Source organism: Siniperca chuatsi, linkage group LG20 (genome assembly GCF_020085105.1).
Source record: "Siniperca chuatsi isolate FFG_IHB_CAS linkage group LG20, ASM2008510v1, whole genome shotgun sequence".
Taxonomy (NCBI): domain Eukaryota; kingdom Metazoa; phylum Chordata; class Actinopteri; order Centrarchiformes; family Sinipercidae; genus Siniperca; species Siniperca chuatsi.
In genome coordinates, this window is record NC_058061.1 from 5,733,362 (window position 1) to 5,756,838 (window position 23,477).

The 23,477-nt window shown below is 40.6% G+C and overlaps 3 protein-coding genes across 13 annotated transcripts; all 3 read left to right on the top strand.

Annotated features, from left to right (window-relative positions):
- Positions 1-210: 210 nt before the first annotated feature.
- On the top strand, positions 211-5,152 carry dydc2 (DPY30 domain containing 2). 7 transcript variants are annotated; one of them, XM_044178637.1, is made up of 8 exons: positions 211-279; positions 560-715; positions 2,590-2,712; positions 3,180-3,350; positions 3,581-3,850; positions 4,058-4,201; positions 4,666-4,821; positions 5,001-5,152. In XM_044178637.1, the coding sequence occupies exons 2-8, from the start codon at positions 569-571 to the stop codon at positions 5,028-5,030; spliced, it is 1,041 nt and encodes a 346-aa protein (XP_044034572.1). In that variant the 5' UTR covers positions 211-279; positions 560-568; the 3' UTR covers positions 5,031-5,152. The 7 variants fall into 7 exon arrangements, with proteins under 7 accessions (XP_044034572.1, XP_044034568.1, XP_044034567.1 ...); XM_044178633.1 differs by having other exon boundaries at positions 232-285; XM_044178632.1 differs by having other exon boundaries at positions 233-285; positions 557-715.
- Positions 5,153-5,572: 420 nt separating this feature from the next.
- Positions 5,573-8,379, top strand: LOC122867621 (peroxiredoxin-like 2A). Its single transcript, XM_044178639.1, has 5 exons — positions 5,573-5,934; positions 6,112-6,203; positions 7,103-7,243; positions 7,473-7,637; positions 7,801-8,379. The coding sequence occupies exons 1-5, from the start codon at positions 5,784-5,786 to the stop codon at positions 7,912-7,914; spliced, it is 663 nt and encodes a 220-aa protein (XP_044034574.1). The 5' UTR covers positions 5,573-5,783; the 3' UTR covers positions 7,915-8,379.
- A 3,323-nt stretch (positions 8,380-11,702) lies between these two features.
- LOC122867654 (PDZ domain-containing protein 7-like) lies at positions 11,703-23,320 on the top strand. Of its 5 annotated transcripts, none has more exons than XM_044178732.1 (18): positions 11,703-11,950; positions 12,534-12,635; positions 12,778-13,061; positions 14,091-14,228; positions 14,365-14,539; positions 14,621-14,797; positions 14,874-15,021; positions 16,334-16,394; positions 16,582-16,759; positions 16,975-17,201; positions 17,295-17,459; positions 18,578-18,693; positions 19,125-19,216; positions 19,686-19,777; positions 19,922-19,993; positions 20,501-21,121; positions 22,016-22,116; positions 22,705-23,320. In XM_044178732.1, the coding sequence occupies exons 3-18, from the start codon at positions 12,899-12,901 to the stop codon at positions 22,846-22,848; spliced, it is 2,670 nt and encodes an 889-aa protein (XP_044034667.1). In that variant the 5' UTR covers positions 11,703-11,950; positions 12,534-12,635; positions 12,778-12,898; the 3' UTR covers positions 22,849-23,320. The 5 variants fall into 5 exon arrangements, with proteins under 5 accessions (XP_044034667.1, XP_044034664.1, XP_044034665.1 ...); XM_044178729.1 differs by having other exon boundaries at positions 12,836-13,061; XM_044178730.1 differs by having other exon boundaries at positions 12,540-12,635; positions 12,765-13,061.
- The last annotated feature ends 157 nt before the right edge of the window (positions 23,321-23,477 follow it).

A 23,477-nucleotide genomic window follows, 5' to 3' on the forward strand; every position in this document is an offset into this window, starting at 1 on the left:
CCTACTTATGCTGCTGTGACACTTCAATTTCCCTGTGGGGATCAATAAAGTTTAGGTTTAAACTAAACTAACTAATCAATATCAGATTACCAGGCAACAATTACTATGACTTTTGTGTTTATTATTAATATTATTAGTAGTAGTATGCTGGTAGTAATAGTAGCAGAAGTTGTATCAACGGTAGTAGGAACCATTTTTAATGGATTGGGGGGCGCATTAATGACGTGACACCGTTACCATGGTGACACAACCGCTACATCCGGACGCTCATTGAAAAAGGTTTTGGTAATGTCCTTACCTTTGTTTGGTTGCTGAACTGGCGAATGAGTTGTTACATTTAGCTTACGATATAAATAATACACAGTAAAAATAGACCGACTTACTGTAGAGCTAAACATTAACGTGAAATAGAGCAAAGGAAACTTGTTTTCTGGGAAAGTTCCTGTTAACTGACGCTAACTGACAAGGGCGGTTCGTACCTTAAATCAGCTAACTTTTCTGTTGTATATGTTTATCAGTCACAAAGTTAATTTATGCTGTGTTTCAATTATTCAAGCAGGAAAAAAACATGGACTCTGAGTATCTGAAAAGACATCTAGGAAAATGTCTGGCAGACGGACTCGCTGAAGTGGCCGAGCAGCGCCCTGTAAACCCCATCCTGTATCTCGCCCACTGGCTTTACAAGTACAACGAAAATGTACAATACGAGACGGAGGTAAGGTGCTGTTTTGTTTTCTTGTCAGCAAGAGGCAGCAATACACTGCATAGTGTGCATACAGTGCAGCGTTTCCTCTCCTACAGTGTTTTACATGGACAGTATGCTTGGGTGACCTTTGTATTTGTTATGCCTATTTATGACTGATTCCTTCATTTTCAAGAGTCTGTGTGAAAATGTAGTTTAACATACAAACGGGAAGTAACTAAGTACACCAAGTACTGTTACGCTGCTTAAGTACAAGTCTGAGTTACTTTCCTTGAGTACTTATATTTTCTGCTACTTTATGCTTTTACTCCACTTCATTTATTTGACAGCTAGTGAAATTTAAACCTGATGCATTTAGACAGTAAATTAAACATCCCAATAGTATATAAAATAGTTAAAATTAGCTCCACCTCTGCCTGCTCCAACATTAAAATGCTGCTTACATGTTAATTCAGCTGTAATCTAGATCTAGATAATCTATAATATATAATGATATAATGCTGACAGGGGCCACTGTGCCTGCGTAGTTATTTTAGTACTTTACAGCAGCTATAATCAATATTTTTATATTAATAATGGACCACATGACTTCTTGTGTGTGAAAAGAGTTGCTCATAGTGACAAACCCACAGAATTATCACCCGACTCTGCAGTTCCTCTCAGCTCTATGGAGCTTTGTAATATTAATGTTTTGGTTCACTCTCACTCTCATCAGTGTCGTTTCCAGCAGCAGCATATAGCTGTTTTCAGTGAAAAGGCCCTGATAAATCCACTGTACACAGATATTTTCCTCAGGAGTTGGTAGAGACCAAAAACAGAGCTTAAAGGAGAGTGAATATTGGACTGTCAGGTCACCAGAAGCACAACTCCAAATTAATGATTATGTTGCTCTGTGTCTGTGGAATATTAACGTGCTAACGAGTTCGCCATAAGGTTATAACATGTCACTGTTGTATATACAGCTTGTTCCACTGCCCTCAAGTGGCCAAAATGCAGGTTTAAGCACATTTTGTTAATAATATTTACATACTTTCACTTAAGCCAAGTTTGGATGCACTTGTACTTGTAATGGACTATTTTTATAGTGTTGTATTGATACTTTTCATGTTCAGAGGAGAGACTGTGAATATATTGGTAGAAGGATGCTGAGGTTGGAGCTGCCAGGCAGGAGGTCTAGAGGAAGACCAAAGAGGAGATTTATGGATGTAGTGAGAGAGGACATGAAGTTAATTGGTGCGAGTGAAGAGGATGCAGAGGACAGGGTTAGATGGAGGCACATGATTCGCTGTGGCGACCCCTGAAAGGGAACAGCCAAAAGGAAAAGAAGAAGTATTGATACTTTTACTTAAGTAAAGGATCTGAATACTCCATGTCTCACTAGCAACAGGATAAAAAATTAACTTCCCTAATCTTGTGAGTGCAGTGCTGTAGCAGAAATACTGATATTGGAGAACATGACCCCACCCACCACAAGAAGACTAACCCCTGGGAAACACTGCTAGCTATTAAACTGAAGCTACTTCTGCTCATACCTCTACTGCCACTACTACTACCTCAAAGCCCTCATCTTCAAATAGGTTTTGAGAACTGCAGTAAAGGATGATGCAGACTTAGACAGTCTAAGCTCCTCAGGCTGAGCACTATAAAGCTTATTTGGGCAGTGGCAACAAAAACCCAGTCACCTTTTACCTTTAGCTTAGATTCAGAAACTGCTAACAGCGCCCTGCATGCCTGGAGATCTATGGGTCAAACCCTTTACAAGCATTAAAATACGTCAATTCTTTTGTAAAACTACAGGCATCAAGGGTACTAAAAAGGTGTAGTAGGGTACTTTTTTCTTAGTCACAGTCACAAGCCTTATTGTTGTGCCACTTTTTTATTTTCAGAAAAAGGCCAATTTGGCACTTCTGGAGCAGGAGCAGGCGAAAGCCAGAGAAGAGGCGTTGCACCAGGAGAAGCTGAGGGAGGAGGAGCGAAAGATCAGTGAGGCCTTGGAAGAGTCTAAAAAAGTATGTTGTGTGATAAAAATCCCTGTAACACTAACAGTTTGTGTGTTTTAACTTAGACTCTGATTACAAAGGGTTAATGTAACTGAACCTCCATTTACATTTGTTCATCTAAAACCTCCTTTTTCAGTTTTCTTGTTCTGCTGGAGGGACTGATGTCACTTTTGTTTTCATTTCTTTATAGTTTGAGTCTGCGCTGCTTTGTGTAGTCATTTTCAGATATTGTTTTGTTACATTTAGGAGGTGAATGATTCCCTATTTTCCTCTTTTTTGAGTTAATTTTAAGCAAAGACCAAGAGCTAGGAGGAACATCAGACAAACGGAGAAGAGAGGAAGGGTCAGAAAAGCAAAGTCATCGCTGTAACTTACTCCACTTACATATGCTCCAATTGGAGTACATTTTTTAAACACTTTATGTGACATTTTGAGCAAAATCATTCAAGAGCATATCAACATCACCACATCAACAGATCTCTGAGAAGGAGCCTGCAGGGTCTGATGCACCCACGACAGCCACAACAGGACCTGCTGACGACAACAAACCCGTGACAGAAGAGAAACCAAGCGATCCAGATCCAGAAAACCAGCAGGGCACAGATGAACACCAAACTGAAGCTCAGGAAAATGACATTGAACCGGAGGTGATAAAAAGTAGATCTCAAATCTGTGCGCTTCTGGTGGCGGTGCCTCCCTGATCTTTTGCAATCACTTCTTTGGTTTGGTTTCCTATGATCTTTGATTTTGATTCATGACCGTTGCTGATGTCTTTTGGGTGGCGGGACAGAGTACTATGCTTATTCTAATGCATGACTCGCCTCATATGGTGTGGAAATAGTCATCAAATGATTTCAGGAGATGATGTGTCTGCCAGGTGACGGTTACAGATAATCCACGGGAATCCAGTCCAGACTCCCCTGAGAGAAAACCTTTGGAGGCCAGTAGGCCTTTCCTTTCTGAGGCCCTCAGCACTGAGGTCAATGAGGAGTCTACAGAAATGCCTGTTGAAAAACCCGAAGTGGAGCCGAGGAGCGATGAAGCAGAAGAGAAAACAGAGGTGGAGCCTACTGACAGTAATGTAGAAGAGAAAATGGCAAACACCAATCAAACAGAAGTGAAAGAAGTTGACCAATTTGAGGATAAGGTGATGAGACACGTTTTGTGGCCGAATGACCATGATGTTCAACTGTTTACATACATGATTTAAGTAATAACATTTAATTCATAATACATGAAAAAGTAGCTAGGGGTTAATGTTAAACACTGTGAGAGCAGATTGGAAAACATCTGTCTCACTGTGACGCTAAAATGGTTAAATTACATATTATTCTGTCTCACAACTGCTCTGCAGGTGGTTGATCAAGCTGACGCGACTGAGTCTGAGCAGACTGAAGCATTACACTCGACTCCCAGCCGAGACTCTGATGACTTAAAAGCAGACAAAACAGAAGAGCTACACGACAAACAAAGCCCTCGTTCCCCTGCTGAAATACAGGTTACGTGCTGTTGATTTAGGTTGCCATGTATACAGATTGAGGATGCAGGATTAAGAGTGAGAAAAGACAATGGATAGATGAACTGTGTGGTAAAGAAGATTTCAGACAAACTGATCTGAAGATAGGTTAAACATTACGGGCCAGATGTAACGATGGGAGAGAACAACAGCTGAGAACTTTAGCTCGATGTTCATTCCTCTAAATTTCACAGGTGTTCAGGTAATGAAAATACAAACAGGGGTCAGACTGAGCAAAGGCAGAACGTATTCTTTGCAAAATTTTGAAACACACAAATAAGTAAAAACAAGTCCAGAGGAGACAGCAGTGTTGAGTTTGAGAACCAGAATGTCCTTGCTCTAGACAGTCAGCCAGAGGGGAGGCTCTGTTGAGAATCTAGAGATAGAAATGCAAAGATACATTTGCTTAATGCTTAACCAGAACTGTTCTGACCACCTCATCTCAGGAGACAGACGGGCAACGCACAAGTGAGACCGCTGATAGCTCGGCTCCAGTTGACAGTGACGTAACAGTAGAGGGGACAGTGTCGAACGAAAGACCTGTGACTTCACAGTTGGAACTTGAAAACTCTCCTCCTGACGTGGGAGACGTCCAGGAGAAGGTAGATCCTGTACGCCAGTTGGCAACAAATGAAAGTGACAGCAATGATTGAAAAAAAATCCCACAAACAAAAGGGCCTGGACTAAACTGATCTTAGTTTGTATACTTACACTTCAGATAATTGACATTTTTATAGTTTCGGTGGTGAGTATTGTAACTAAGCTCTGTGTTGCTTTTCAGGAAGAAGAAAAAGAAGCAGAACATATGTGATCAATCAGTGTTGTTCGATGAGCCACTGATCCAACATGAAGTTTAAATAATTGTATAGCTTCAGTATACATGTAGTTTGGCGGCTATATATGCAAATACTAAACAATAAACATTTATCACCATTCATGTTTTATTTATTCAGTTTATTTCAGTATCTCTGTGCCTAAATCGTTAAGAGTTTCTGTCGGAATAAACTCCATTACAGCAGGAGTGAAACTGTGTAAAGAGAGTTTTAGTAGTGGTGATGGTTCCTGTGATTTATTTCCTGCAACATGCATACAAGTGCACACTCAATCTTTTTATTCATTTCTTATAAATCCACTTCATTTTGGAAATAATGGAGCAGATTGCAACACTATGTTTTATTGCGTAAACTTACAACATTATTGCTGCCATGTCTGATATTTTGGTCGAATGACGGTGCAGATTTCATTCTCCTTAGTGACCTTTGAACTGAAGGAGGAGGGCCAACGTTGGTGCATAGCCTAATACTGTTTGGTATTAAATTAGCATCTGCAGTTGACTTGTTGCTGCAGACTAAATGACGGCGTCACTGATCAAACACAGCTGCGTGTAATCAGGCCGTCTGATCAGTATCTCAGTCCAAAGGAGGGTTGGGTTTGGGAAACACTGGGAGGATCAACTTTAGCTGCCATTTAAATGAGCTTTTAGCCGCGGGTGCAGTCACAGAGGAGTTGTTGCTCTGATGGTGGAAGCCAAGTTGCATTAAATTTAAACGGACAGAAAAGAGAAATGACAATGGGACTTTTAGCCAACGCTGCAGCTGCAGCCGGCGGCCTCATTACTGGTGTTATGAATTTTTTCACTGATATGTTTCTGACACCCCCGCTGAAGGCTACTCTCAAGCATTTGGAGGAGACTGAACTCAAAACTTTGAAAGGAGGTAAGTCAGAACTGGGTTGTTGTTTTTTTTCTGTGTTTCTATCCACCGTTATGTGATCATATTATTGTATTAACATGGTGTGGGGGTGTTGAAAGGAGCGATTGTTTAGTTGGAATGCGATCTGCGTTTAGTCTATTGCTTAACTTTTTCACCCTCCTGCCTTATTTCGCCACTCAGAAACAAGGATCCTGAAAGCCAGCTCTCTGTGGGAGAGGTCGGGAGCTGTCATCATGGCAGTGCGGCGACCTGGATGATTTTTGTGCAGAGAGGTAATGTCATTACAGTATGTCTAGTGTCTGAGAGGACAATCACAGTTCTTATTATGACTAAATGTCTTATGAAATAAGTTATTGGTTGTACGAAAAGGGATTTTTAACCCCTTAACATCCCATTTACTCATTTCCCCTTATGTAGCTGGCAGTCATCATATTCCACGATGTATTGTATTGAAGCTACTGTATGATGATGTTTATACTGAGTGAAATATTCAGACCCTAGGCTCATGTTATCTCTGCACCATTACATCAAATTGAAATATGTTTCATGTCTTCTGCATCATTTTATAAACAACAGAACACCAAAATCCATCCTGACATATTTTGTATATTTGGGAACTTTGGGACTAGAATTTTAAAGTTCTGTAGGTTTGAACAAAGTTTTGCTGCATAGCATGAGTTTGTAATGACTGACCCATCAACTCTTAATTTTACTTTATTAATCTCCAGAGGGGGGACTTGCTTGGTTGCCCATGCACAGTGACAAATAAGACACATGTCATATAAAAGACATACTGCCACTACAGTACTAACACTTGCACACATTCCCAGAGGACATTAGTGTAGCTCAGGAGCCTGCCTAGCAACTAAGTTAAATAACAACATAAATATAATTTGATCAATTAATAAAATGTTAAACATAAGTGATGCACCTAAAAACAAGACCAATAAAATAGAAAATACAAGATTAAAACTTAAGAAATAACAACTTTGACCACAATACATATGAAACAAAACCTTAAGTTATGTTAAAATATATACAACCAATATCACAAAATGTATGTATTTACCAGTTGATGGTGTGTGGTAACTTTTTTGTAGTACATAAAATGGCAAAAACAAAACGGTGCGTTTCTGATTATCTGACTGTTTTCTATCCTGACTGGCTGCAGGAGGCTGCAGAGCTGTCCTCTCTGAAACCCCAGCTGGATGAGCTCGGGGTCCCTCTGTACGCTGTGGTCAAGGAGGACGTCGGCACCGAGGTCCAGAACTTCAGACCATACTTCAAGGGGGAGATCTTCTTGGATGAAAAGGTGGACTTTTTTTTTTTTTTTTTTTTTTTTTTGTAATGAATCTGTTTATATTGTGTGGTCAGTTTCCCCCTGATACTGAGGTTTTCCTTTTTTAATAAAAAGGAACCAGATTTAGCCAGTTTTTCAGCATCATGTCTTGTAAACACTGAAGTCATTCAGGATCTGTGGGAAATCAGTTGAGGTCTGCATGAATGATTCGAGGCTTTTGGTTGGTCTGCTTGCATTGCAGAGGCGTTTTTATGGACCCCGTGAGCGGAAGATGGGTGTCCTGGCGTTCCTGCGTGTTGGGGTGTGGATGAATGGCCTGAGGGCCTTTAAGAACGGCTTCACGGGAAACGTTTTGGGAGAGGGGTTTGTGCTCGGTGGGGTCTTCGTCATCGGACGAGGACAGCAGGTAAAACCACCACTGTCAAGTTGGCAAGAATTGTTCAGTCATAAGTACACAATCGGTTGTATAATAAAATGCGTGTATTACATTACAAACCATGTCAAAAAGGAGTAAAACAAGCAAAACTTTTGTTGGAGGAAAACCCGTCATTGTTTTTATTCTCCCGCAGGGAATACTTCTGGAGCACAGAGAGATTGAATTTGGAGATAAAGTCAACATTGAAGCTGTCATCCAAGCTGCCAGAAGAATAGCACAAGAACGTCTGCCTTTAGAGCAGAAATAATGCTTTGTATTACCCCTGGTGGATAATTGGTGGTATCTATTAAAATCATGTCCTTGAGCAGTTAATCACCTTGCCAATCCAACATCTTTTAGAGCAAAGACAAAGTTTATAACCATATAAATGACATACAACTAAATGATCATATAAATGTTGAAAAAATGAATTGTGTTGAGGATTTTGACACGGGTTTGATGTTTATAACATGTAAGAAAAGAATCTTTGTAAAGTGCACATTAGATTTGTGAGTTTGTTGGTGTACTGGTCTCAGGAAAACCAGGATGCATTTTGGAGTATGACTGTGTAGTAAGAGGCTCTGAGTGTGTTAATGATGGTGTGTCTTTAAACTCAAGAGAGGAAGCATACCTGATATCTAACACTCAGTTTCCTTTATTACTCCGTGATACTGCTCTGCTATTTGGGGAGAAACTGTGACCTTTGACTAATAAAACATGGCTTTTTGCTCTACAGCTTGTGTTTTATTTTTCACTGCTTGGACTTCGCGAGATGACTGTCATCTGAATTCCCCTTGGTGGGACCGTTTTCAGAGCCAACATCACCATCAGATCAGTCTGGTTTCCCGCAGGGGCTTCTGTAGCGGTCTGAGAACTCCCGCCCCATCCACACAAAATCAAGCCACTTTTTGGTGCGTTTGCATTGCGGTAACTGAAGACCAGAAGTACAGTTTGGACAGCATTTGAGTGTTTTCAGCATGAATAAACTGCAGCTCTCACTGGCTACTTTTCAGTACATCTGAAACAACTATGGAATCCGGTTGGTATTTCTTTGTTTAAAAATCATATTTTTAATAGAAGTACATGCAGGGCCTGTAATGCAGGATGTATTTGGTACTTAGATGTATTTGACCAGCTTTAGCTGTGGGTACGTTTTACATTGGTTTCCTTTTTTTTTTTTTTTTTTTTTAAGTCTACTGCATGTTACTGCTGCTTTTGAAATAATGGTCATTTATCTATGTGTTATCTGTAATGGTCTAGTTTACAATACAGCATGTATATTCCTGCACTGAGGAAAAGTGGATCAACAGTACTGTTACTGCAGAAGGGCAGCCACAGTACAGATGATTAAGTTCATCTCCCACATGAAGGGTGTTGTCCTTCAACTACACTGTCTACTTATTTTCATAACCTCCCTTAGAGCAAGTTAAATGCACCTCATTTTAATACTTAAAGACCCGAGATGGTTTGTTTGCATTTAAAAGAAAAAAATTTAAGATTGAAAGTTCATTCTTGAACTCGAAGTCTATTTACATTTTATATAAACATTTATAAACAAACATTTTAAGCCAACATGGACAAGAAGTCCTTACAGTACTGTGAAGATTGGAAATTTGAACTTTTTCAATTTTAATTCTTTCACTACTTGGCAACTCCATTTGCTGAGGAAGATCTTCTGGACCCTGTGGGCAGATTGCTGAGACGAAGTTAATTTCTTTTTTTTTTTCCCCCCTCTCAAAATGTGGACCGCGGTACCTTATCGACCAGTTATGACCACGACATTAACTGACAAACCAGATTTTTGTTATTAAGGGAGATTAGTCATTGCACTGTGTAAACAGTGTCATTCTGAGCGAAAGGCCATGTCCTCTTGGGGGTCTGCATAGCTCTGCTGAATGAGCTCTTGCGAATCAAAACAGGAAAAAAAGAGGCAACAGAGTTGTTCAGGGATACTGTAGCATTTAACTTGTATTACGTACACAGTAATGTTACATTATAAATACATCCTTAAATATTGTGCCTTTTTATTTACTTAATAGAAGTGTATTATGCAACTGATTTTTATGAAGCTAGTAAAGAGTAATTTATTTTCTCTGCTCTTTCCAGTTATGTCCTTCATCCTGCAGGGGGAGCTGTTTAATGTGTGGTATGTGGCTCTGGCAGTTGTGGCCACACTGATGAACAACAGCCAAACAGGTACTTGTTGTGGGATTGTTTTCTCAGTTTATACTCTATTATTTATATGCAAAGTTCACATTGATGAGTCGACAGAGATGCAGTTGTAGACAAAACGCATTAGCTCTGTTTATAATTTAACACAGCAATCTGAATATCTACTGAAGACTGTTATTAACCATAAGGGCTCAAACTTTTCACTTTGCCTACCAGCTTCTCCAACAAAGAGAAATCATTTTCACTTCATGCGTTTTGTGTGATTCTGCAGATGGGAAGACAGTGAAAGATCAAACTTTGTGGGAGAGAAATGGAGCAGGGATTTTGGTTGTGATGTGCCTTGTGCAGAGAGGTACAGTATGCATGTGTTTGTATTTGTGAGTGTGTGATTATATAATACACATTAGTATACTTACAAGTTTTAGATATATTCAGTATTGTCCACTGGGGCTGCTACACCTGAAATGATGCACTTTTGTGTCGGTTGAGGTAGAAAAACCCCACTATTGAATATTTTAGTCGTAGCAGAGAAGCTAAAACTTAAAAACAGTAACTCGTAATGGTTCAAACTGCAGGTGTTTTCCCACCAACATCTGTTATCTTTTCTGTCTGCCATTGTTTTTCTCTCAACACCAGACAGCTTGCAATAATGATGTCAATGCGGCCTGTGTCTGTGTTTTGAGTGGTGGCCAATCATGGGTGTATCATTGAAAAAAAAACTTTGCACAGAACTCAGCAGTATTCAAATATGTGACAGCAGCAACTGTCACCCTGTTGTTATCACAGAATGCAATTGGGATGCATTAGGATTTATTAACAGAAACTAGTCTCTCCTCTGTTTCTTTCCTCTTCTCTTCCCTTTTCCCTTCCTTCCTTTATGTTTTGGCTTTTTTTCCCTGTAATTTGCAGCACGTTTTCTACGGCCCTGAATACAGAAGAATGGGTCTGGGTCTGGGTGTTGTTCGTCTTGGTGTTCTACGAAACCTGGTCCACGTTCAGAAGAAGGGTTACCAGGGCAACTAAAATGGAGAAGGTTTCATTCTTGGTGGCTTGTATGTTATTGGAGTAGAAAAACAGGTAATTCAAAATACGTCTAGTCTTTAAAAGTTATTATTTGAAATTCATACTCTCATACTCATTTGTGCTTTTCCTGATCAAAGAAATTATGTATATTTTCTCCTGGAAAAGCACTGATGTCTCCCTTCTTACTCGGGATATACTACTGGAGCAGAGGGAGAAGGAATTTGGAGACAGAGCTGATCTTTCTTCCATCCTGGAGGCTGCGAAGAAAATTAGTAAAAGCCAATAAATTGGAGAATATTTTGAAATACAAATAAGATTTAAGTCAGTGATTTTATTGGTGTATATATTTACACATTGATTTTCTAAGTGAGATTTTGTCAGAGGAACAAAGTGTATTTTATATCTCCCACCTGTCATCAGTAACATCTGAGTTCATCTGAGTTTTGTTTGATTGCTGTGCTGTTAATGTTGTTTTGTTCGTGATAGTCTGTGTCTGAGCCACTGAGGCGACAGCCCTGATGCTGAAAACCAACTCAAACCACAATGTTACAATAAAAGATGCAAAATAAATAATAAAAATGCTTGAAATAAAGTGGCTTTATTGGCTCATCTGTCGTTTAATAAATGTAATTTGCATTTGAGTGAACTGTCGCAGTGTTATTTTACTGAATTAAATATAATATAATATAATATAAATAATATTAAAATTGTTGCATTATTGTTGCATCAGTATCTGATGTTCAGTAAGTCCTGACACGCTGTCAGTTGATTGGCATATTAGTTATCCAATCAAATGCTCTCAATTACCTACAGTCCAGCCAACCGACATGGGCGGGGGCGGAGCTTTTACCAGCAGGGGAAATGTCCCAGCCAGGTGCGTTGGATCATTTTGCACAACATGGACTCAGGTAGCTTAACTAGCTGACTTAGTTTTGTTGATTGACAGAATATGGGATGAATTTAAAGGATACAAGGAACATTTTTTCGCTGTCGCCTATCAGTTTTGCTGTTCCTGTCAGTATCTGTTGTCTGGTGCTACTGAAGCAGAATACATGAGAAGAGCTGCCTTGTTGTCTTCAGTGTTCTCGGCTTGAAACATAAAATGTGTGGTAAGTATTTTGTTTGTTATCTTAAGCGAGATATTGTGCAAAAAAAAAAGTCTATATTTGTTCCAGCAAGTATTAGATATTGTAGCGGAATAAATGCTGAAGTTGCGTAGTAAATTAAATAAACTAAAACTTGGATCTGTCTTGGTCTCGATAATTATACGCTAACGTTAAATGTCGCCTTTTGACGCAACCGCAACTTTGCACGCGTTTTAGCGTCGCTGTCCGGGGTGCTGAAGCACCGTGAGACGCTTGGGGGAATCCCAAGGTGACGACACGAGGGCACACTGTTATCACGAGTTAAGTTTAGTGGCATGTAACCATGGTATCAACACCATGTGACAACCTGACTCTAACTGGGTCAGGTCTGGGCTAAATAAACCAATTAAATCCTGTTTCTAACCTCACCTGCAAAGACAAATGCGGTATATTTGTTGGCCTTTCTATTAATGGCCTAATGTCATTAATGTGAGTTCCAAAGACTAAAATATCGGATCTTAAGACAATGCTCTAGATATGTTATGTGTTAATGCATTGTTGTATTTGATGTGTTTATTTATCCGCCAACTGTTGATGTTTGTGTGAGACTCAGACAGGTGAGAGAGATGCAACATGGGCAGGAATGGATCAAAGTGTGACTCCAGGAAGCCAAAGAGTCAGCTATTATGTCACAAAGCAGCCTACATCGGTGAGTTGGATTATCCTGCCATTTCACTCTACTAGCAAGCTAATAAAAAATACTGCTTTGTAAACACACACCTGCATTGTGTTTGTTTGCATAAATGTGGTTTTTATTAGCTGTGATAATGTAATATAGTCTCAGCATGCAGGGAACACAGTGGACATATTGCCTGAGGACCCCCTTCCTTCTGCTGTATGCCGCTGTAGTCTCCTCCAACCGGAGCTGAGCCCCCGGTGGAGTGTGTGTGAAAGGGGACCCTGCCAGCCTCCATGGCTCACTCGTCAGACCCGTCCCGCAGGGAGAAGACCCCCGGGACCCAAGGCTCACACACGGCTACACGCAACCTCTTACGGAAGAAGGAGCAGCGCCGGCGTGGAATCCGATCCTCCTCGCCCATGGGCCGGGTCATCCTCATCAACTCTCCTGTGGATGGTAAGGAGTAGTTGGGCTGGATGCTTGTGTAGTGCACATTACAACCTACAGTCAACTGTAGACAAAACACTGATTATAAGTCTGACAGACAAAGAATTGTTGGCAACGTTTTGGTCATAGACCGGCAGTAAGCATCGAAGTCACAAACTGAAACAACGTCTTTATACGCACATCTCAGACTGCAACAATCTATTAAAAATGGAGACAAATCACAAGAACCTGAGACAATAACATGGTCAATTATTGATAACACATGAACATAAAATGAGACAAGCAATGTATCTCATCATATCAATATTCACAACATTAATAATGTTATTGCTCTATTATTAATGCACTAACCGTATTTCAAATAACGTTTAGCTTCCTTGATAGAGACCTGATACTTAGTAATAGATAATGTTTTATTTCCATCTTTACTTCCCTATTTTTGATCGACATTCAGGTCTAGCATCTTTTCAGGAGAATATAAACTGTAAATAAATGCATAGATTCAATTATTAATAGTTTAAAAAAAAATTTGCCCCAGAAAATGCGCTCAGATGAGTAACTGCAGCTTTGCTCTCAGGCTCAACCTCCAGCAATAAGATAGGTGGCCTCTAAATTACTTCAGTGGCAAAACTCAGGGCAAATCACTTTGTGCTCCTAATTAAGCTACTGCTGTGAGCGCGTGGTAATAACTGACGGCAACTTATGTGAGCATATCAACATTTTTTGGTTCTGTCATCTGGATTTTGTGGAAGTTACTCTCTTGAAGAAGCCTTGAAGAAGAATATCTCTATATCACTCAATATATCTGAAACAAAATGTGAAGAAACGAAAGAAAATATTTACATGATGATGTTTGTGTAGTAAGAAAATGTTTTTTGACACTATATCAAGTCAAATTTGCTCCAAAGATAGAGAACCACTGCTGTATATTATGAATTGTCAAATAAGATGGAGGAGTAATAATTATGGTGCAGGAATTTCCACGGAGATTGTGACCATTAAGGGCTTATTGACAGAGCATCCATGTGATGTTTTTAGGTGGAGATGACAGTGAGGACCTCCATACGATCACAGTGGATAAGAGTGTGGATGGCAAGCTCGGCTTCAGCGTGCGTGGAGGCTCCGAGCATGGCCTCAACATCTTTGTCAGTAAGGTGGAGGACAACAGTACAGCAGGTAAACCAACATACTACTATTTGGAAATAATTTGATAGAGCCACATTTTTAAAACTGTAGTAACTGATGTTTACTTGTGTTGCTCTTGTTACAGTATTTGTGTGTATTTCCCCGCCTTCTGTGTGCTTGTTCACAGAGGAAGCAGGCCTGCTTGTAGGTGATAAACTGGTGGAGGTGAACGGTATCAGCCTGGAGAGCATCACGATGAGCAGCGCTGTGAAGGTCCTGACAGGCAACAACAGGCTGAGGATGGTGGTGAGACGTGTTGGCAAAGTCCCCGGCATCCGCTACTCCAAGGAGAAGACTACCTGGTGATGAAGAACTATTCCTGCTGATATTAACTCAGTTTATCGCAAAAATATTACATTCTGACCGACTGGAAAATCTTTCAGGGTGGACTTGATACACAGGCGTATGGTGGTGGAGGAGAGCGGACGGACACCTTCGGAGACCAGCTCCGGAAGCGCCCTCCAAAGGATCGTCCACCTTTACACCACCTCAGACGACTACTGCCTGGGCTTCAACATCCGTGGGGGAAAGGAGTTTGGTCTGGGCATCTATGTCTCCAAGTAGGTACAAAAAGTTTGGAAAACAGGCTCTTCTAGACCAAAACCTGTACTCACTCCTGTCTTGTCGTTGCTTCAGACTGGATCCTGGTGGTCTGGCTGAGCAGAATGGAATAAAGATGGGGGACCAGATCCTGGCTGCCAATGGAGTGAGCTTTGAGGACATCAGCCACAGCAGTGCTGTAGAGGTGCTGAAGAGCCACACACATGTCATGCTGACCATCAAGGTGAGACCAGTGATGTGTACAGCATGTGGCCCTCTATGTCCAGTGCAGCGTGCAATAATCGTTGATTAGGAATTCAAAGCAGAGAGAAAACTATGGAGCCCCTGAAGTCCTAAAAAAAATATTTCTTTAAGTATTTTGCACAAAAGACTAAAAAATATAATCTAATGATTCAACATTTTTACATGACAATTATGTATTGCTTTCAAAAAGAAACACCTTTATATCTTTCATTTTTTAAACACCATACTTAAACGACAACATGACAGGAAAACAGCTCTTCAGTGGTTCCAGTATTTCCAGCTGAAACAGGACGACGTGGCAGCAGTAAATATAAAGAGAAACTGAGGAAGTCTGTTCAGAAATACTTTGTGTAGAATCTTGAGCTGACACAAATTTCATTTTTTATTTTAAATGAACAAATTTCAGCCTCCAGGCCACATCTAGGGTGTCAACAGAAACTGCTTTTTAAAATGGTCACCATTAACAGAAACTGTTTACCGGGGGTAAAAGGGATCCAATTTGGTAGAAAAATAACAGAAAATCCAGTGTCTATAGTCCTTTGGTACATTGGCACATTTTAATGGAAAAGGTGTGTTGTTAACAAGAAGTGGGAACCTTCATCTTTATATAACATTGTTAGTAGAAGTAAAGTTGCCTCAGCTAAATGTGGGGATGTTTGGTGTTGAATTTGGTGTTAACGACAAGCTGAAGAGGCCGTATCACATTCCATATCGACTCTGTTATCAGAAAGCATATCGGTTCTTTCATTACTGCCTCGGTCAGATGACCTGACATTAACTTTCTGACCCGTTTCCTACCTTTCATCTTTAATTCTCTCACACACAAGAAAACCAAATACACGAGTCGCGTCACTACACAGTGGATATATAACGGCGGTTTGTGTGGCGGGGCCGACAGCTGGCACGCAGACGTAATATTCCTCGCTCACTTTACTTGTCGGAGCTTGGGTTTCGCGTTGTGAAAAATAGCCAGGCCGTGTGCATTATTCACCAGGCAGCTGGGATCAGGTGCTGATCAAAGCTTAGAGCTTTGTTTTGTGCATGGTTTGTTCCGGGATCCCTCGCTTTTGCCCCGTGGAAACTGAAACGTGTAGAGTTAGAAAGCATCCCAATCATCAATGGTTAAGAGAAAGTCAAGAAGGGGAATGTGTTTCTCTTTGAGGAGGAAGAGGTGTGTGGTTTGGGGTCTCTGTGTGCTTCTAGAGTTACTCTTTATCAAATATAGCGATCCCATAAAAGTTTCAAGCTCTCTACTGTATCTCATTTGCATATCTGTGGCCATATCTTCACAGGAAGCAGGACGATACCCTGCTTACAAGGAGATGGTGGCAGAATACAGGTGGCTCAATAAGTGTATGTATCTGTTTTATTTCCTCTACCAGTGTTTCATTATCTAGAAAGCTGCAATCCTGTGGTTAGTGTAGATAAGCGTGAGCCTTTCTGTTTGTGTGAGGCTCCATCTGTGAATCTGTAAAGAACACGGGACACTCAGTGATAAGCTTGGATACATTTGAGTTAGATGATCTCTTGTGTTCTTCAGTGGCCAATGGTACTCAGAAATCTTCCTCCCAGGGTTCAGATTCCAACTCCTCAGCCTCCTCTCTGTCGTCTGGGACTCCCGTCAGCTCTCTGAGCGGCCTGTCGCAGGTCATGTTCTCTCCCAGCCTGACATTTGGTTCCGACATGGTGGATGTCTGCATCTCTACTGAGGACCAGAGGTCAGGCTCAGCTTGTTTATTTTCCCAAATTTGGGTGACTTATCTTGAAGCAACAGTAAAAACTGCTATTTTATAGAACTTTTTACTTGTTCTAGGCTTTTAAAATTGTCTCTTTACACTGCAGACACGCATACAATACAGCCTTGGGTTTCAAAAGCAACATGTGTACACTTACAGACTAGACCAGACATGATCATGGTAGTTTATTTGTCCAGGTCTGAGTCAGAGCGAACTGAGACCGCCATCCAGACGGACCTTCCTTCTCAGAGGACGGGTGCAGACACCACTCGCAGCCTGGGACGAACCACTCTGCTCAAAGACACTGTGATCCGTGCAGAGGAGGGCCGGGGGAGGAAAGAGTCCCCCAAGACAGCCGTGCTGCTGGCTCTCAGCAGACCGAGCCGACCAATCAGCAGGTCCCAGAGCCAAGTCACCGTGGCAGGTGAGGCAAGGAGAGAGTAACATGAAAGAAAGTTCATTGAAAGATGGAATGATTGAACCGCATAAATGACCCACTGTTGCTATCCAATCATAGAGATCAAGCAGAAGAAAGAGAAGAAGCAGAAAGGGAAGGACCCAGAGGAGAAGAGCACCCTGCAGCGCTCAAAGACCTTCGTCAACTTGCTGTTCAAGGGTGGACGCAAGAGAGACACTTCCAGGGGGCGCTCCAAGTCCCCGTCCACAGACAAGGCTGGCAAAGGTAGCTGCATTTTTGCATCCCTAAAATGCATTAAAGATGTTTTACTCCCACTTCCCACAAAAACAGTAAGTTAGATGATTTTCTGCATGGCCTGTAAAGATGCTGGCACTTGCTCAGGTTGCTGTGTGGAGAACTTCACACCCTGTGCTATGAAGACAATAACGCAAAAAACGGACACATCACTACTATTCTAAAAGATATAAAGTAAATAAGACCTCGTAGGGTTACAAAAGGTTAAAGCAGCTGGTGTTATTCTATATTTTTTTTTAATTGTCAACTAATCCCATGAAAACACCAAAACTAACAATGCGTTAGTCTGTCTCTCAATACTTTCTGACTTCCCAATCCCTTTCGCTCCTACCGAAGATGTAAATCTTAAAAAACAAGTCACAAATGTATAGTTTAATTTTCACAAAAAGGCTCAGTAATTTCATAAAACTGGGCAGTGTTGTTTTTAGCAAACGTTACTCAAACAGGAGGAAATTTGTTGGGAACTATTTCAGCCTCGGATTATTTGAGTATTTCTTGCAGCAGGACGTTGTGTGTCACCCAGTGCAACAGTGTGGCTCATTGATGTGTTTTGAATAGTTTAACAATGGAGCTCTATGGCACAGAGGAAGAAGATATATCAGGCTTTGAATACACACACAATACTTGTTAGTAGATCAATTCATTGCTGCTTTGGTATATTCGTGGGATTTGTTCATAATAAGAAAAATATAGAATATTGCCAGCCTTACCCTTTAACTTTGAGAAAGCAAATCTCCTTCCTCACTCTGTGGCAGATTTGAAACCCAAAAAATGTGAGTTTAACTTTGTTCAGTGAATCTTACTCCATGCTGAAAAGTTTCATGTACTTTATGAGTAGTACTTTTGTGAGTGATGATGCACAGCAACTCAAGCAAGCAGAAAGATCTTTACAGGCTGTATTCTGGGCAACTGAACACTGATAAGACAGATTTATTTAGACCGTAACTATGTCATTCAGTAACACAAAGGTTTAATTTACTTATATCAATACTATACTAAAAAATAAAAGTTGGTTGGACTGCAAAGAGGTATTTATGGTCGATATACATCATATGACCTAACACTGATTCTCCCCTTAATGTTTTCAGGGGGACGACAGGTCCGTGCGATACCAAATTCAGAGATGCTCGGAGTGGTGGAGGACATGGCCCACAGGCTGCTGACTGAGGAGGAGGAGGCTGCTGTGATGAAGACGTGCCGAAGGGTAAGAAGCTTTATTTACAGCTGCCGACAGACTGAGACATTATAGTTTTTAGATGTGGTAATGCTGATCTTTGAACTGCCCACGAAGAAGTTTGTGTTTACAGTATTTATTCCTTTACAACATATTTCACATATCAGAATCAGAATCAGAAATACTTTATTGATCCCCAAGGGGAAACTCTTTTGCTCCAGCAGCTCACTATCACGTCAGTGCACACAGGAATAGAAGTACTAAGCAAAAAATATAATACAGGTCAGAAAATAAACGAAGTACCAAGTGGGTATAAGTATAAAATAAAATAAGTGTGAAGTACAAAGTGGGTTTACCGGTTGATGATGATAATAATACGGTATCAGTTCTAAGTTTAAGTAATATTTAGGTCATTATCAACTGGACACTAAATCGCTGATTTTTGTTGTTACTCTTAACAGTACGTGGCAGAGCGGTCAGTGGAGAACTTGATACGCCACCTGCTGGCCGTGCTGGACAGGCCTGAAAAGCTGCTGCTGCTGAGGGAAGTCAGGTGAGGAGAGCGAGGAAAAAAGAAAAAGGGGATAATTACTATATATTTACTCCAAAGCCTACTTTGATACAGCTCCTGATTTAATGATTAATATTAAGGTAAACCATGATCTGAAATTGGTGATAATCACAGGACAAGTACAATTCAGAAAACACATTTTTTTATATAGCTTCATCAACCTGATATCGCTGCTAAAATATATACAGAAATATACATTTACATAATTTTACATCATACAGGTTTTCTTTATGGCTGCATATAATAAATGTGGATAAACTCTGTTTAAATCCAAACAGAGAAACTGGTATTACAAATACTGCCAGAAGGGGATTAAGGATTTTTCAGGATAATATTCTCAAATCCAAATGTTCCACAATAAGACACTGACTGACTAATTAAAAATGTTTTGTAACGTAACACAACAATGAACACGACTCAGCGTTTTCTCCCCTGCTGTCTTGTTTCTCAGGATGCTGCTTCCTCCCTCTGACCTGAGTGCATTCAATAACATGGTGACCCCTATCGAAGTCGAGGCCTACGATATCCTCAAGTATCGCTCCAGTGCGTATGATACATGCTGAATTTGTCTGGTATCTGAGCCGTGTCAGAATCAGTGTGATCATGTGCAGCAACTTTAACAAACATACAACACAAATCAGCTCTGAACAGTCCCAGTTATGCTCTGTTCTCTCATCTCTATTGTAGTCCAAACTCCTCCTCTTCGCTCTCCCACATCTGGTCGAGCACCCAAACGGCGCCTCATCACTCCCATCCCAGGTCAGCATCTTTCACCTCGGCTACAACGCCACTTCATGTTTCTGTAGTTTGAACTTTTGGATTTTATTTTTATGATTAATATGCTCCGAAAAACATATATTGGATTTTCCTAGGACTAGGAGGCTGGCTATTCGTTACTTAAAAAGGTGGTTTTGATGAGTGTAAATTGGTGTTTTTCTGCAGTTGTTTTCTTAGAATCGATTATCAACAAGAGTGGTACTCTTGATATTGTGTTCTGAGGGAGATACCATCCCTGCGGAAGTCTATTTCTGCCAAGAAAAAAAAATACATGAAAAGGCATGATAAAAATAAAAATACGTCAAGCCAAAATTATGAGATTTTACAGTAAGAAATATTTTGACTTGCCATGAGTAATTTTATTTTTATCATGCATCACTTTTAACATGCATGAACATCCCATTTTGTAGTGAACCCTTTTGACGCCTGAGTTAAAAGTGCACAGAACTCGAAATAGAAAGGTGCTGATCCAACCCGTTTCCCCTCCAGACTACAGGGGAGGCTTTGAGCTCTACAATACTGAGGAGGTGGAGAAGGAGAGCCACCTACTGGAAGAGCTGGAGAAGCTCAGTCTGTCTGGGCCCCGGGGGTCCAGGGAGAGGCTCCACACCTCCAGGTCCTTCACCCCGCTGCTGGACATACCGGTGGACGGATATAACACAGAGGCCAGAGACCTCAGACCCCCCTCTGCCAGCGCCATGCTCCCCAACTGGCTGTTGGCCCGCAGCGATGACTCCCGTCCTCCTCTCCGAACTGACATCGGCACGATTCGCTCCGTCCACTTCGACGAGGTTTCGCTGCACTCAACTTCAAGCAAGGGGGACACGGCTTCAGAAAGAGGAAGGTCCTCGTTTAGAAACGGCCACTTCAAAGGCAAAAAGGAGAAAAGTGGAGACAAGAGTAAAGAAACTGTGTTCACGCTGCAGAGTGCTGCTCGCAGGAGTCGTCCCCTGTTGTCGCAGGTGTTCAGTTCAAGTCCAGATCAACAAGTGGGGAGTGAACAGGTGAACGGCCACCAGGCTTCCTCTCAGAACGGACTCAATGGCTCCGACCGTGAACAGGAGTACAAGCTCAAAACTGTCAGCATCTCCAAGACCAAACAGTCACTGGGTAAATGTTAATGTCTGGGCAGCCAGAATCATAATATAAATACATGTTTTTTTGTCATAATGTAAAGGGTCAGTTCACCCAAATTACTAAAATTATATATATAAATTTTCCCACTTACCTGTGGAGATATTTAACATGCAAATAGTTTTGGTTTTATTTGTCAGGTTTTGAGGTTTTCTGCCTCCAACCCAAAACAATCACCCCAGTATAATATTTCATTTATAGGTGGTGTTCACAGCTTGGAAAAATGAAATAAAAAATATCAACAGCAACATCCAAAAACAATGTCCCGGTTATTCAGAACAGTCCACTGAACACGCTGTTGAACAGTTTTCATGGGAATTATAATATATAAAACATTGAGGTGTCTGTATTATAGGGACACTGTTTCTAGAAAGATAGTTTTTTTGTTTGTTTTTTGTGAGCACAATTAATGAAATTGGCGGCAGAAATATCAGACTCTCAAAACCGGGTCACATCAAAACTATCCACATGGCTAAATACCACTAGAAGAGAGTGAGAAATATGTTCTTTTAAATAAAGGGAATGGTAGTTATGTATAGGAAATGTTTCATGTTATGCCTAAAATGTGTACTTAACCATAAGTGGCGAATATCTTTCCTAATTCACTCAAGCATGTTAGTGAAATCCAGACAGTAATATCTTCAGCCCAGATGTAGTTTCTGTCTGGATTTCACTAACTGCTATAACTATTAGTCAGTGCTGTGGACAGTAGACCAGTCGTTGACAGTAGGACTTTAGCAGATTTAAAAAGCTTATTTGTAAACCCTCATTTCTTCTCCTTACACATATACCTTTCTTCAGCTGGTACTGTCGGTACACAAATTTAAAAACAAATGACTGACTCCCACGCGTGTTGTTTTGATGTTTCAGGCATCAGTATATCTGGTGGGATGGAGTCGAAGGTTCAGCCGGTGGTGAAGATCGAGAAGATCTTTCCTGGAGGAGCTGCCTCCACCTGTGAAGTGCTCAAGGTGGCACGACAGTCACTGACCAGGGTTTCTGCAGCATTCACAAAATTAAATTTAAGACTTCACAAAAACATTAAAGTATGATGGAAAACCAGTATAATTTATGATCACAGTGCATTTTCTGCAGTACTTTCCAGGAGTATATAACAATAATTCCTGATGATATAATTCATTAAATGAACACGAAAATGGATTAACCAATTAAAACTGATAGTTCCTTCAAGTTAAAGTTTTTGACAAAATCTACATTTGCCAGTTATCAGATGATGAGCTTCCTGGCTGCAGTAGTGACGGTGTTTGCTACAGGTCTGATGGTGCTGACTGAAACTCCCACTTTTAGTCTTTAGGTGTATAACATCTCCAGACAACCCACAATCACATACAAAACCATTTCATACAAACATTACTGCCTTTGGCAAGCAAGAGTAAATATTTAGACTTTTTAATACCTTCTGAGGCCTTCGAAGAAACTAAATTCAATGCTTTTTAAGACCTGCAGTTGCCCTGTTGACACACGAAGTTTTGTGCCGAGTGTTTGTCCTTAGTAATAATTACTATGTCTGACTTAAACTTTCCCTCTCCTGTCCCCAGGCTGGATTTGAGTTGGTGTCCGTGGACGGAGTCTCCCTGCAAGGAGTTACCCATCAGCATGCTGTCGACATCATCCGAAAAGCCTTCAGCAATAAGTCCAAAGACCCCATGGTGTTTGTGGTCAAAGTTCCTAAAAACCTTTGAAAGGAAACTTGAGATACTCATCATGAATTTAGAAAAATGTCCTGTGATTTATCAGCCTCTGGGACAGACACGGAGACAGAGACAGGAAAACCTGAACTCCAGCCCAAACATGCTGATGATGTTTTCTGAGGTCAGGTATGTAGTTTTGCCATTTATGTTAAAGTTTGTTAAAGTGAGGAATAATGACATGGACACTGGTGACTGTTGAGCAACTTGCTGAAAAACAAAAATGGCCTAAGGCAGCAGATAATGGGACTTGAGAAGGATTAAGCAAATGAGTGAATATTGTCATGAAAATACTTAAAGACAAAGTAAACACAGATGCAGCAAACAACATTTACAGTAAATGAAATGTGTCCAGAAAGAAAAAAAAAATGGTGCTCCTGATGCCTTAATATTTCACTTTATCACAACCCAGGAGCCAACGGCTGTCAAGAACATGATTTACTTTTTACATTTTATGTTGTATAAACATCCAATCCTCTCAAAAACAAATACGTAAGTAGATGTGTCATGGATCAGCAGTGTATGTCTGTACTTCTGAATGTTTAAATGTGCAGGATGACAAACTGTAACCTGAGTGCCTTTAAAAGCCCTGTGGACTGCACATATAAATGTCTGACTCCATG

Excerpts from the sequence above, each read along its gene's own strand:
- dydc2 (XM_044178637.1), top strand. The coding sequence starts at position 569 with ATGGACTCTGAGTATCTGAAAAGACATCTAGGAAAATGTCTGGCAGAC. Across the intron at positions 3,351-3,580 it reads AAAATGACATTGAACCGGAG|GTGACGGTTACAGATAATCC; the intron begins GTGATAAAAAGT and ends TGTGTCTGCCAG. Across the intron at positions 4,202-4,665 it reads GTTCCCCTGCTGAAATACAG|GAGACAGACGGGCAACGCAC; the intron begins GTTACGTGCTGT and ends ACCTCATCTCAG.
- LOC122867654 (XM_044178732.1), top strand. The coding sequence starts at position 12,899 with ATGGCTCACTCGTCAGACCCGTCCCGCAGGGAGAAGACCCCCGGGACC. Across the intron at positions 13,062-14,090 it reads CATCAACTCTCCTGTGGATG|GTGGAGATGACAGTGAGGAC; the intron begins GTAAGGAGTAGT and ends TGATGTTTTTAG. Across the intron at positions 17,202-17,294 it reads GAGCCAAGTCACCGTGGCAG|AGATCAAGCAGAAGAAAGAG; the intron begins GTGAGGCAAGGA and ends ATCCAATCATAG.